Source organism: Oryzias latipes, chromosome 7 (assembly GCF_002234675.1).
Source record: "Oryzias latipes chromosome 7, ASM223467v1".
NCBI lineage: Eukaryota > Metazoa > Chordata > Actinopteri > Beloniformes > Adrianichthyidae > Oryzias > Oryzias latipes.
The window spans coordinates 25,245,445-25,259,261 of record NC_019865.2 but is presented as its reverse complement, the minus strand read 5'-3'; the positions used below and the strand labels follow the sequence as shown (position 1 = coordinate 25,259,261).

Here is a 13,817-nt window from a genome sequence, read left to right as displayed (position 1 = left end):
GCAGCACAGAAAGATGACATGAAAGCAGCCTTTTAGTGACACCTTTGAGTTTCCCCACTGTGGAGGGAAAAAAAGGCTCCTGCCTGGATAGGGAACTCTGCCTTTGGTGGCCAGCTCGGTCAGCAGGATCCCGAACGACCAGACGTCGGATTTGATGGTGAAGCGGCCGTAGAGCGCCGCCTCGGGGGCCGTCCACTTGATGGGAAACTTTGCTCCTGTGTAAAAATAAGTTATAAAACACATCAAAAACAGAATTTACCTTCCTATCCAGGAGGCATTGGGTCCAGTTTTTAGTCTATAGATTTGAAACGTGTTGTCATGCACCTGTTCTTTCTCAACCAGTGAAGGAAAGTGGTGTATGCGCTAAACGTCATCTTAAGTGAAACAAAACTTTGTTTCAGAGAGAAAGTTCACCTCTGTTTGATTGTTTTTGTCCAGAAGATGAACACAGGAGCTTCCTATCGATCGCTTTTTTAAAGAAATATCCCCCATCGACTCTGATCATTAAATGTGCATCAACAATTTTCTTTCGTTAATTAATAATTAAAATATTTATCAATGCATATTCACTCTGGATCAAGCAATAGGGTACGCAAGAAAGAAGGACAGGCAACGAACACGTTAAAATGAAAGACAACTTTGCGTTGATGGTAAAATTTGACAGAACTACTGTCACGTCCATCATAGAGATATTTGAAGGAAAGAAACCTTTTCTACTGTCTTGTTGTTGTAGTGATAACCTGTGGAATAACACCTGTTGTTCTAGTAACTAAATGGCCGGAACTTCTTTTATAGGTGTGCATTATCACTTCTTATTGGACACCTTGCGGCCAGTCAGAACCAAGTATTCACATGGACCATGGTATAAAGCATTTTAAAGATGTTGTATGGGAACCAAATGTAGCTCCACCCAGGATTTTAGTTTTCAGGTGAATGGTATCCGGTCATGGTCTTACCTTGTCTGGCGGTGTATTCATTGTCCTCAATAAGGCGAGCCAGACCGAAGTCTGCCACTTTGCAAACCAGGTTGTCTCCCACCAGGATGTTGGCGGCCCGAAGGTCTCTGTGCACGTAGTTCATCCTCTCCACGTAGGCCATCCCTGAGGCGATCTGAGCGAGAAGCAACGGTTCTTTGAACGCCTCACAAACAGCAGAGCAAGCGCGCCCAGCGGACGATCACCACTGACCTGGGAGGCCATGTCCACCAGCTGAGGGAGGCGGAGCATCTTACCCATGTCCCCTTTCAGGAAATCCAGCAGGCTGCCTGTCAGCGGGGACAGATGCTGCAGTTAGTGAGAGCCCAGTGGAGCTTCTTTAAAGTTTGTTTCCAGAAACTTCCAGCAGGAATGGGGCACTTTGAGGATTTCAAATCAGGAATTTAGACCTCCCTCGTAGCTTTATGTGATGTAAGTAGGTAAACATTTCAGGGCTAAAAATAATTCCCAGATCTGCAGAAAGCAATGAAAAAATTCTGCGATGTGCGCTTGAAGTCCTGTGACAGGAAGTCAAACTTTAAAGAACTGTTATCAATTTAACCTAGAAGATGCAGAGAATAATAAAAAAAAGCTTATTAAGCCTACATTCATTTTTATTTTACACCAACAAGACTAACATCAAATGATCCTTTTCCCATTCTGTGGGAAAATTTGTCGCCATATTTCACATCCATAGATCCTGTGGCCATCCCATAATAATTTCAAAACCTACTTTGGATATCCATGACATGTTTTTTTTTGGTTTGGTGGATTTTAAAGCATATCTTCAACCACATAGGAGATTTTTGCTTCTTTTCTTTTTGGCGGTTACTCCCACTGTGAGCGTGGGGGGAGAATGCTCACTATGCCCAAAATATTTTCACCGGGTACTAGGTGTGTGCAGCTTTTGGTATATTTTTCAGTATTTTTGAACTTCTGTTCAAAAGTCTAATAAGAAAGAAGAATTGAGAAAGAAAGAAACATGGTCCTTGCAAACCAGGACTGCTGTGGGCCAAAATGAGAATAAGGAGAATACAACAGAAATGTAAGAAATTTAACGTAGATTTGGTTTTTTCAACACTGAATCCTGAAGTATAAATGATTTTTTTTTCAGAATTTGTGAATTCTCTGTGCGGACAAAATGCTGAATACACTTTATATTTCTAGAATGTAAAGAAAAAAACAACTGAGGGTTGATTCTCACCCTGGCTCATGTACTCTGTGACGATGTAGATGGGCTCTTCCGACACCACGGCGTAGAGCTGGACCAGCTTTTCGTGCCTGAGTTTCTTCATGACCTGGGCTTCCTGCAGGAAGGCCTCGGGGGACATGGTACCTGGCTTCAGGGTCTTGATTGCCACCCGCGTAGTACCGTTCCACGTTCCTGTAATGAGGGAGAGCCCTTTAACTTCCGCATTGAAGCTCATTTGAAAACCAAATTGCATAAAACGTTGTAAGTTCATCACTCGGGGCCTGATATGCAAACAGTAGATTTTTCATTAACTCTGACCTAAACTAGATCAATTTTATAACAAATGAAGTAAACAGTCTAGGTTCAAAAGTATTTGTAATCCTCATTGTTTATATTTTATATTTATTTGCCACAGTGGTTATGATTGTGGAAATGTATACTTTTATTTCCTTTTTAGTCTTTAGGAACCTGCAGGGTGTTTCTGGTTTGTCCTTTTTTGTTCTTCTCCACCGCGTTTCAGTTCCTGTCAAATCTTCAGCTCTGCAGCAGCTCTAATTTGTGCATTTAAAACAAAAATCAAGTTTGTCTATCCCATATACTTTCCCCTTCTCGGACAGGGAAGGTTACAGGATGGTAATGTCCTTACAAATCAAAAGAGATTTAAAAAAAAAATCACTATAGAAATTGGCTAGGTTCAGTTCAAGACAGAAATATATTTTATATTATATAACTATAAAAGTAGGTCAATGAACCATTTTCATGGACAAAAATGAAGAAACTTCATAAAAATGTAGCATCTGATGATGAAGGCTGTGGTGAAATATAACAAACACTTTGGTGAACGTGTAAAAATAAGATTAAAATGTAATCATGTAAGGACAAATGGTGAAGACATCCAATAAAAACGCTGTAAGATTTACGTAATAATTGCAGATAAATGACATAAAATATGCTTAACCTGTGTAATTCCCAACCCACCAAACATTTTGAACAACTCAAAACTGTATTCATGTAAAGACCCGTTGGCTGAAACCCTCGACGGACATCTGTGCAAATGGACAAATGACGAACACAAGAAACACGTATGAATGACGTGTATCATGCATGTATCACGAAAGGCAAAATTTCATGCATGGAAAATGCGCAAAATGTACACAGTGGCTGTGGGACACGGCCTTTATGTAATCTTGTCAATCAAACTTAGACTAAGGCTCTGTCCTTACTACTCCTAAGAACTAATAAGTATGAATATTTGGGAAGACTGTTTATGAACTCAGTATGTCCAGATGATGAAAATCTGGATAGTTTACAAAAATAATATTTAAATCCATTTTTTCGCATGAAAAAGGGGTTCAAACACAATGCATTGTGGTCTATATTAGCTAATCCAGTGCACAACACTAGTTTTTTGCAGAGTCTTATTGAACATTACCATGGGGATTGGATTGGGACGAAATGGGGAACGTCCTAAATAGTACACTAACTCAGTGAGAGAATTCAGACACAACCAAAGACTAAACGATTTCAGATGACTAACATAAGACTGAAGGCTATTAATCCAAAGACTAAGACTAAATCAGAATTTGTAATTTACACTGGAACCTATCAGTGATCTCAACAGTCCAGCCCATTCCTCTATTTTATGTTGAGTCGGGTGGAATCAACATGTATATAATGTGTGTAATAATAGTCAGGTGTCTATGAAACAGAAAAAGTGTCACGTGACCCAATTGCCTCTTCATGCACGTGACAGGCGTTCAAGAACACGCTAAATCTTGAACGCACTCTTGGTGTCATCTAAATCCATCCGGGCACAAACAGCAAATACTCCATTCTCCTTCATGATCAATTTTCAACAGGTTGTCCCTTTTGTGTATTTAAAGGGACGCCATCCCTACGTCGCTACCAAATCCAAGTCCCTGTTTGGTCAAAGTTCAAGGTGGTTTGAATAGCAACCCACATTCCACAGACTAATAAAATGTGTATTTTATGTTGGTTTACATAGACTTTTCATTGGACATGGTCACTTGAACGTGCAAACAAAATAGGAAAAAAATACACGAGATCGCTCTGAGATCAGCTTGATCCATGAGCGTGTGAAGTATCAGCCAAACCACTTTACCAATTGCAAGTTTTTCTCATTTAATATATAACTTTATGCACAGAATTCATCCGTAGATTTTCTATTCCCACAGTGTGTTTCAAGAAATGGAGCCAAGCAGGACTTACCCATCCAGACCTCCCCAAAGCAGCCTTGCCCGAGCTTGACGTCCAGACGCAGGGACTCTCTGGGGATCTCCCAAGCGTCCTTGGCCAAACCCTGAGTCTGGGGCTTCAGTACTGGGCAAATGTCCGTCAGACTGTGACACAGTCCGTCGGCATGCTCTGCAGAGGGAGGACAGGGGGAGTTCTTCAAAGCGGCTGCAGGAAAGTAGCGGGAAAGTCTATCAAGTGCATCAAGGCTCACTGCGGTAGTGGTTGACGAGGGGCTGCAGGCCGCTGAACTGTGTGCGCGAGGTGATGTAGAAGCCTCCGCTGTCCAGCTTCCTGATCTTGTAGTGCTTCACGTTCAGCCCTTTGGTGTTGTCGTAGTCCAGGACGGACAGACAGTAGGCACCTGGGAGGACACAACACGGCTTAGGCATGCAGACAGGAAAAGGATCGCATTCGTTGTCTTCTAGTAAAAAGGAAAGCACACGTATGACGACACGCTCAGCCTGCCACCAGAGGGAGCAGTGGTTCAGAGAAAACAGCCGCTCAAGGCCATGCTTCCTTGCTTTTGATATGTATCCTTGCTGATGTGGCCTGTGGTGGTGCAGCCCTCCGCCTCATCTCACTCTGACCTAATTCCGCCTCCAATCCCCTCCTCCCCACCCATCTAGAAGCTATCCGTATCCCCACCTTGACCCTTTTTCTCGCTTGATTCAGAGCTTTCACACACACATCCCACCACACACACACGCCGCCGTGACCGTCCCGTTAACCCGTCGGTCCCACATGCGTCTCACTCATCTGCCTGATTCTGTTAGAGCTCAGCGGGGCGGCTGCTTTTTACTGCCACAAGTTTGCTTTCTTCTCCACCGCGTTTCTGTTTTAGTGAGATTTCAAACTGAGCTTCCTGCGTGGTGGTCTCAACGTTTTACAGGTCTATAAAAAAAAAAGAACAAATGAGGAGGTCTCCATAACTCCAGGAGAACAACAAATGAAAGGATCATGTACAGCGTCAAGCTCAATTTCACTTTAACCCTTTCGAGTCCCAAAACTGAGCAGTCAATAGTCTTTTTTTCTACATTATCAAGGTAAACTGGCATCAAGGGAGCAAAGATCACGAAAGTTAGCTTTTCTTTGGATCATCAACTGACAGAAAATCATTTTAAAGTTGCTTTAAAAAAAGTTATTTTTGGCTCAGGGGAAAAATGAATTGGTCTGATTGAAACTTGGGTTAAAGGGGTTTGTGTCTCCGTTTCCTGCGCCCTCTGACCTCCAGGCAGATGTTATCCCAACAGAAACTGATTTCAGGAGATTTAAGCCTAAAATTTAAATCCGTTTGACACTTAAGGACTGCAAAAAAAAACCTCAGTTTGTCCTAAATGGACAAAGCTGGACAGAATGACATCACAGCATGAGTGAAAGCTTTTCTGTTTGTTTTTCCTTCATTCTTTTGAAAACACTTTCCATAAAGTCCGTTTTTCAGTGCTTGAGTCAAATCCTTGCAGACAAGGTCCAGCGTTTGGTGACGCAAACCTTCCTTTCCATTCAAGAAATCTTTTTTTTTTTAAACAATCTTCATGCTTCATTTTTCCAGCACAAATCAAGTAATGTGATGATCTCAGAAGCTTCAAACTTATTGTGTGTTCTGTCAGCCTTCTAGGAAAAAACAAAAGGTAATGTGGTTTAAGGACAAATGTGAACGTCAAAATCAGGATTGAACCTTCCCTAACCAACTGTTGTTTTTCCCTCATTCATAATTTAATATGTGAAAGAGAAGTGCATATTTTTATATTACTGACTTTTTGTTTGAAGCAGAAAAGCATCTTTAATTTGAGTCTTTTTCTTATGAACGTAAACTGAAAAGCTTAGCTTCTACAATTTTGTGTTATAAAAATGCACATTTAAAGAATATATTTGGACATAGATTGAGTCATATAGTTGATGGAGACGTGAATGAAATTAACTTAATTTATACACCAGGTCTTTAGATATAAAAGAAGGATGGTAAATAAAGTACGTTAAAAGGTTAACGGTAACTAAAACACGACATAACATTAATATAATTGATTAAGAAATGAGAATAAAGTAATCTATTTTTTCATAAATAACACATCCATCCATCTTCCTAACCCGCTATATCCCTTTCGAGGTCACGGGGTTGCTGGAGCCTAACCGGGCTAATGGTGAGCGAAGGCGGGGTCCATCCGGAACAGAAAAATAATCAACGATTGACGAATCTTTCTGGACGGTGAGATGAAGGCTGGAGTCCCCGGAGAAAACCCGCACATGCACGGGGAGAACATGCAAACTTCATTCAGAAAAGTCTCAGCCGGGTATTGAGCCAGGGCCTTCTCTCTGGGAGGTGAGCGCTCACCATTGCACAGCCCCATTTACAGCACAATTCAATGAATTCAAAGCTTTCCTGAGAATAACTTCTTCATTTACTAACAGTTCATTATTATTGGACTCACACGTGTTCTGAGTGAAGCTTCAACACACACACACACACACCGACACACACATAATTTTCTTACCTTTGAAAATGATTTATGACTTTTTAGGACTGAATGTACTTTGAAACAATACTATTTTTTTAAGCAAGATGCAGTTTTTATATTTATAAAAGGAAATGATCCACGACAGAACACCTTTTGTTTTTAACCTTTTAAATTAGATTTTAAACCTTAATCTCCCAAAAATAACCGGGAGTGAAAGCAAAAGGAACTTTGTTTTTGCAGCTGTGCAAGTCTTCTTTAGCAGGATGGAGAAAGGCGGATGTTAAACGGCCCTCAAAAATGCGTGAGATGTCAGGTTGTTGAGCTATGAGGATGCATAAAATGATTCTTTTTCAAGTAAAAGAGAAAGTTACCCTACAGAGGAAACACCAATCCAGAAGCAGTGCAGATTCACTGTAGTTTTACATACATGTAAAAAAACAACAACATCATTTTCTCCAATAATCTGTTTTCTTAAAAGTCTTGGTTTCTCGAACGACTTGTCATGTTGAGGTAAATGAATGAGTAAAAGTTTTATAGTTACAGGAAACCTTTAGCCACTTCCTGCTTGTCTGAGGAGAGGAGTGAAAGGTAATGCGCTCACCTTTGGTGGTCTCGCTCTCTCTAACCAGGAACGTGCCTCTCCTGTTCTCCAAACTGAGCAGCAGCCTCTCTGAATCGCGGCGGGTGATTTTGCCAAAATACCATCTGGAGGGAAAAAAAAGAAGAAGAAAAAAAAAATCGGCAAAAATATAAGGTGAGACTGGTGAGGTAAGAAATGTGTGTAAAAAAAAAAAAAAAAAAAGGTTTTCAGAAAGTTCCATGCAAGGGTTTTTAAAGTTTCAGTCTACAGGCCTTCTTTGGTAACTCAAGAAACTCTTTTTTTGTCCTTGGAGAACCCACAGAGTCACATTTTCCCAGTTAATTTCTTTTTTCAAATGTTATCCGTCTATATTTTTATGTTTCATTTCTTTGACCGTTGTTATTGCTGTTACCCAAAATGAAACAAAAAAAAAAGGTCAAATTAGCTTTAAAAGCCCAAAAGACAGTTGTTCTTGGGTTCTCCAGGGTTTTTCTTCTCCAACAAATGGATTTGCTCAGCTCCTGAATGTGACTGGAATGTAAACGAGCCATACTAAGACTATAGGTTCAGTACTTTCCCAGCATTTTAACCCGCTCAAACACATTTCCTTAAACACCCACTCTAATGAAAACCATGTTTTTAACATGTTCTTCTGGCATTTTTCTCATGATGGAGGACATAGACAAAAAAAATTGAGATTAAAATTGCATTTCTAAGTATTTCTTTATTTAAATCGTTATAAACCAGGAGCAGGTGAAAAACTGCCGTTTGAAAAAGCGTGTAGTCGTCCTGCAGAAACTAGAATCAGGATGCCACAAGCACTCCGCTCTGCTCCATTCTGATGCATCCACTTACAGCTAAATAGATCCATGAACGTCTTTGTTTTCCTCGTCTGAGCTGGAATCTGGATCTAAACTGTACGTCTGGATGGCTACGATATTGCTCGCCATTTCTGTTGCACCGCTAATGTTAGGTTGGGGGTGTGAGGGGCTGTAAGCTAGTGGGAGAATGTAGATGTCAGCAATAGGAGGGGGAAGACAACGATACCGTTTTTTAAAATTTAATTTAGGCTAAAAACAGACTCATGATGATTAAAAGTCTGCTGGGAACGCTTTAAAAATAGATTAAAAGATGAGCAGAGTGGGACTTTGAAAATGCTCAAGATTTGCAAAAAGAGAAGAGAAAACTTAACACTGACAAATATTTCAAAATTCTGTCGTATAATAATAATCAGGAGCTGAACGTGGTGGATGTGCTCTATTACGGTAAGGCCTTTTACTTTAAAAAACCCCTTGGTTTCATGATTTTCCAGAACATGCTAATGCCTCCAGAGCAACAGCTGCTTACCTGGAGTCTAGAGTCAGTTTGAGATCACTGGAGGAGCAGGAGGCAGAAAGTGAGAAATAAAGTTGTTACACAAGGTCAGCTTGTGAGATTTACTGTAAGCAAGCAGGTCAGCATGAGCATGCAGTCAATGTTGCACAGAGGGGATACATTTTTGTCTTTTGGCAAAGTTTTTGGGACCAATTTGTTTTTCTTGTAGTGTAGCTGCTCCAAGGACTAATTCTTTAGCCTATAGCGTAAAAAGTTAATTCATAACTGGTTTGTTGGTTCTAAAGTCAACAACATGCTGTGTATTTTTGCTGTCTGTCTGGCTTGTTGCAAAGCCATAGACAACTTTCTTCCCTTAATAGAACTAGCTTTTAGAAACGGCAAAAAAGACACAAAGGTAGTTACTGTTTTGTCAGCCCAACAGCCTCCGTGCAGCTCCACATCATTGCACATGCAGCAGCTCTGCATGGCATGTGAGCTGCAGGGCGACTGCTGGCAGCTTGTCGTGCAGAGTCACAGTGCATGCACTTATGGGGAGCAACACAGATGCTCTTCAGATTAGAAAACAGGGCAACACTGACTGATCCCAATGTAGAGTTAGGTCAAATATGAATAAAGTCCCGAGCAAATCATCTTATTTAATCTTTTAGGCTTTTTTCCCAACTGTCTTGTTTCAAAAAACCTAATTAAACTTTAAACCATGGTTGCACTGAGGTGAAAGCATATCATTTCTTTAGATGTCTAGCTTTCCAATCATCCATCAAGGCTTCACTTGTGTTTTCTAGAAAAATAAACATGTTTTTTGGTATATTTAAACAAGAAATATGTTGTAAACAGTGTCTAGTAGGGCTGGATTTCAATGGATTTCTTTCAAAAAACTGATTTTATCAATAAATGTATGTTTCTTAACATCTATTTGTTGGGGGATATACCGGTACATTTCTGAGACCTCGATTTCATTAGCACGATCCAAACTTTCCTTTAAATCCCAATCCATGTTTGGTCAATGTTTTCTGTCCTGTAGTTCATCGTCATTCCACTAGGGGCAGTAAAATGGCTTTTCCTAGTTATTTCAAACTGGCTGCTTCCATGAAATCTCAAAAACACTTGGCGAAAGATTTTTTGACAAATTTTCTCAACTTTGTGGTGATAATAACTTATTCATTCGTTGTTCATTTAAAAAAAAACACTTGTCTGTATTAAAAGATTGCTAAATTTGATAATTATTAATAAAGCAGTTACACCATGTTAATAATCTGATAATCAAATTTGAAACAGTGGGTTAATAAGGTGCCTGAACACTCATGTCAATATTTTTGCATCTTAAACAACATTTTTGTGAGCAAAAATATTTTAAATCAACATATAATAATTGATGCAATCTACATATTATGAAAACAGGATACTGCAATTTTTTTTCTTTGTGTGTTTTTTTATATACATTGAGATATATTTAAAAAAATATCTCAGTTTATTTTTTGTCAATTCTATATTGTGGCTTTTACTGGGTAGTAGGTAATTAAATCCTTCAAGCCATTTTTTAAAGCATTAGCTATAGCACACTGTCAGATTTTTACAGATGTGGCAAACAAGGTTGAGAGTTACAGTTATCGTCAACATGCCAGCGCGACTAACACTTCTTACGTTGATAACGTGTAGTAATCAATAAAATAAAGTCCTAGAGTTAACTTGGTTAATGAAATTGGACTGACGGACTTATCGCATCATGCGCCACAAAGTTGGTGCGCCTCATATGAGACATAATTTCCAAAATAGATCATTCATTTATGGTGTGCCTTGTTGTGCAGAAAATACGGCAGGCCAAAAGTGACTTTGTCTCTTTGTCTAACGAAATTTGGGACTTTTTAGTTTTGGCAGAATAAAACTCATTTTAAAAAATTGTTTACCCTTTTGACAAACATATTTTAGGGTCAAAGAAGTTTTCTATTTGTATTTTAATTAAAAAAAATCCAGCATGCCAAACTAGTCCACAAAGAAGATGTTTGAAACTGATGTAAAGTAATAAGAAAAGAGTTAAAAAATGCAAGTTGATTCTTCATTGCTCACAAATACAAGAAGCAAAGCAAGAAAGAAAAAAACAGAAAAATTTACTCTTCTGCCTGGATGGACTCGGATGGAGCCACATAATTGCTGGGGATGTAGCCGCTCTCTCCAGTGGCCAGGGACCGGGCCAGCCACCAATCCCCTTCTCTGCAAAGATAAAATGATAAGACATGGCTTCACCAGAGCTCATTTCACAGCCAAAACCAAAATGTCAATTTTAGGCCTTTTATCAAGCTCCTCAAAGCACAGAGCTCTGCTCAAATGTATCTTTGCCTTTGGCAACCACTAAAAAACGAATCAGTGTAAAACTCTTGGCTGGAGAAGCTTGATAAACATAGACCTTTGTTGCAGTTTGGTTAAAACGGCATAAATGTTAGGTGATACACACAAATGTTTATGGACAAAAGGCAATATGGAAGCGCATTTGTGCCATTAGGGCTGCTGCAGCTTTGCAGAGTGATATTCAGTCATACAACTTTGAGAGTGAAAGAAAAAATATTCATTTATTGCATCTAGTTGATTGGTTATGATTAGAGAGCTGCAAGGATCTGGCAACAACTCCTCTTCATCACTTTAGCATGGGATTCATGGGTAAGTGCAAAGCTGCGCAATGAAATGACAAAATGTTGTGTAATTATTGTGCAATATATATACTGCATATGGTGCGTGATGCAAAAGCACATTGACAAATTCCGTTCAGAAAAAGAAGGCTGAGATGTTTCACAAACCTGCAGTTCACCTTCCTCCTATAAAGAAAAATGATGGATTGTGATGCAGAAATGGGAGATATGAAAGGAAAACAGTGAAAAGAGAAGAGGTTAAAGAAAGAACTAGCAGAGTCCACTGTTGACTTCTAATGAAACTGTATAACTTAATAGTTTAACAACAACATAAAGGCAGCTGAAAGTACAGTCATGAGGCCTGGGGTACAGATGTGTAAACGGTAAAAAAAAACTAAAAATCTCATTGAGTCAATTGTGTATAAATGATGTGTGACACCTTATTTGACAACCTGCAAATGTTAGAGTGCTCATGGCGGTTGGGTGAACTTGGCCATTTATGACTCAAGTTTTGGGCTAAAGGGGCCAGATGCAGAGATAATCCAGTATTGTTACGTGCCTTCTAGGTCATTCATTTGTTAGTGAGCAATTGGACTGTGCACGGTACATGGTTCACTGCACCTCTTTAAGGTCTGTGCATAGAAAAGCAATATTGTTTAAACAGGTTAAGCCCCCATTGGAGTGGGTCTCAGTAAGTAGTAAGTACCGATAGGTCTTACTGTGACGTTGGCTATGTCCGAATTCCCTCCCCTACTGCTTAACAACTAAAAAACTAAATAGTGCGGGAAAATCTGGCACCCTGAAATTTTAAAAGCAATTCAGGTTTTCCTTTTTTTTATTTTTAAAACGGCAAATACGACGTCACCATTTTCACGAAGTGAAAACTTAATCAATACGAACATTTTATGACAACTATTTATGAGTTCACTGTGTCCTGAAGATGAAAAGGTTCATTGTTTATTTAAATAGTACATTTAAACACTTGAGAATTGAAGGTATTTGGACACGGCCTTTGAGACAAATGGAAGACAAATCTCTTTATTGTCTCCAGTCAGTCTCATTTTTGTCAATGTTCTCCAAAGTCTCCCAGAGCTGACTTACATTCTTCACACATTCTGTCTCTGATCTCGCTTGGGATTTGTTAAAAACAACTTTGAGATGGTTGCGAGACAGTTTTGAGACACCTTAGAGAATTCTGTTTCGTCATAGTATTGAGGCTGCGTTCACACTGAATGGATTCACATGGCTAATTCATGTCCACCTCTTCATTGACGCGCTCCAAATTTGCTGCTTGACGGGTTCATAATTTTACTGTCCAAAGTTTTTTTAGCCTTATTGCTACATAGAAGACGCTGATTTTTTTTTTACATTTTTTTATTATTTTCTTGATAGAAATAAGAAAAATATCATGAAGTTCTGGAGGAGAACAAACTCCAACAAGTCTGCCTCTCCTCCATGCTGGCTATAGACTCCACCTACTGCTTTCATCATCAAAGCATCACAGGCAAAATTTGATTTCCTGATAGGTTGATGCAATGCAAATCCTTAGGCAAAGTACATCATTGGCACGCCGCTCCAAGGGCACTGCTGCTGGACCACAGTGCCACAAATGCCTATGCCGCAGGACTTCTGACCATGTCTATGCATTGACTTAACATTGAAAATGCCCAAAGAATTGCATTCAGAGTGAAAGTAGCTTTAGAAGGCTGTTTAAAAAAAAAAAAGTTTGACATTTTTGTAACTTGAGAGCTAGACCCCAAAAATGACATGAAGGCTGATTGCAATATTAGCTATGTTAGCATGACAATAAACCATAAAAAAACATTTTGTGACATTCTGGAAGCAAGTTGGTGTTCTTAAATGATTCATCCTAAGTTCATTGGGATGAAAGCTTAAGAGTTGTTTAATAGCAGGCTGCAACTGCAAACAGACCCTACAAAAATGCAGGATTTTCGAAAAAAGGTTTAAATTTTCTTGTATAAGTTGCAAAACCTTGTTTCTCTGTCAAAAGAGTTTTGAGACTTTCTGGAGTGCAGCATGTATGCCAACTGCACCAAGTTTGCAGAGAGGACCTTAGGGAAACTTTGGGCAACATTTGTGAAAAAACTAGTTTAATTGTCTCTAATTCGATTAACTTTTCATCATTTATTTTTTTCGACATATTGTATAAGGATGCAGTTAAGAATAAAAATGGCTTTGTATGTTCAACAGCGTAGCGAAAATAGACATATTTTTTTAGGGAGATCAAAATTTAAACAAGGCTAACAGACTACATGCTAAACGTTTAGCATAAGCAACAAAAGTTTGTAGCATGGCTATGTCCGCATTCCTTCACTACTCACATAGTGTCACGGCTGTGGCCGTATTTGGTTTTGGTTTATTTGTTTGTTCTGTGTGTTTTGTGTT

At 39.3% G+C, this 13,817-nt stretch overlaps 1 protein-coding gene across 4 annotated transcripts in view; it reads right to left on the bottom strand.

Annotated features, from left to right (window-relative positions):
- The window catches only part of LOC101164480 (proto-oncogene tyrosine-protein kinase Src), a 39,721-nt gene that overhangs the window by 2,003 nt on the left and 23,901 nt on the right, over window positions 1-13,817 (bottom strand). The window contains exons 4-13 of one of the 4 annotated variants that reach the window (XM_011477600.3): window positions 11,580-11,597; window positions 10,900-10,998; window positions 8,803-8,829; window positions 7,477-7,580; window positions 4,634-4,783; window positions 4,396-4,551; window positions 2,179-2,358; window positions 1,188-1,264; window positions 957-1,110; window positions 84-215 (exon numbers count right to left, since the gene is read on the bottom strand). In XM_011477600.3, coding sequence (XP_011475902.1) covers window positions 84-215; window positions 957-1,110; window positions 1,188-1,264; window positions 2,179-2,358; window positions 4,396-4,551; window positions 4,634-4,783; window positions 7,477-7,580; window positions 8,803-8,829; window positions 10,900-10,998; window positions 11,580-11,597 — 1,097 coding nt within the window. The remainder of the gene's footprint in view (window positions 1-83; window positions 216-956; window positions 1,111-1,187; window positions 1,265-2,178; window positions 2,359-4,395; window positions 4,552-4,633; window positions 4,784-7,476; window positions 7,581-8,802; window positions 8,830-10,899; window positions 10,999-11,579; window positions 11,598-13,817) is intronic. The other 3 variants (XM_011477601.3, XM_011477602.3, XM_004071000.4) reach the window with 3 other exon arrangements.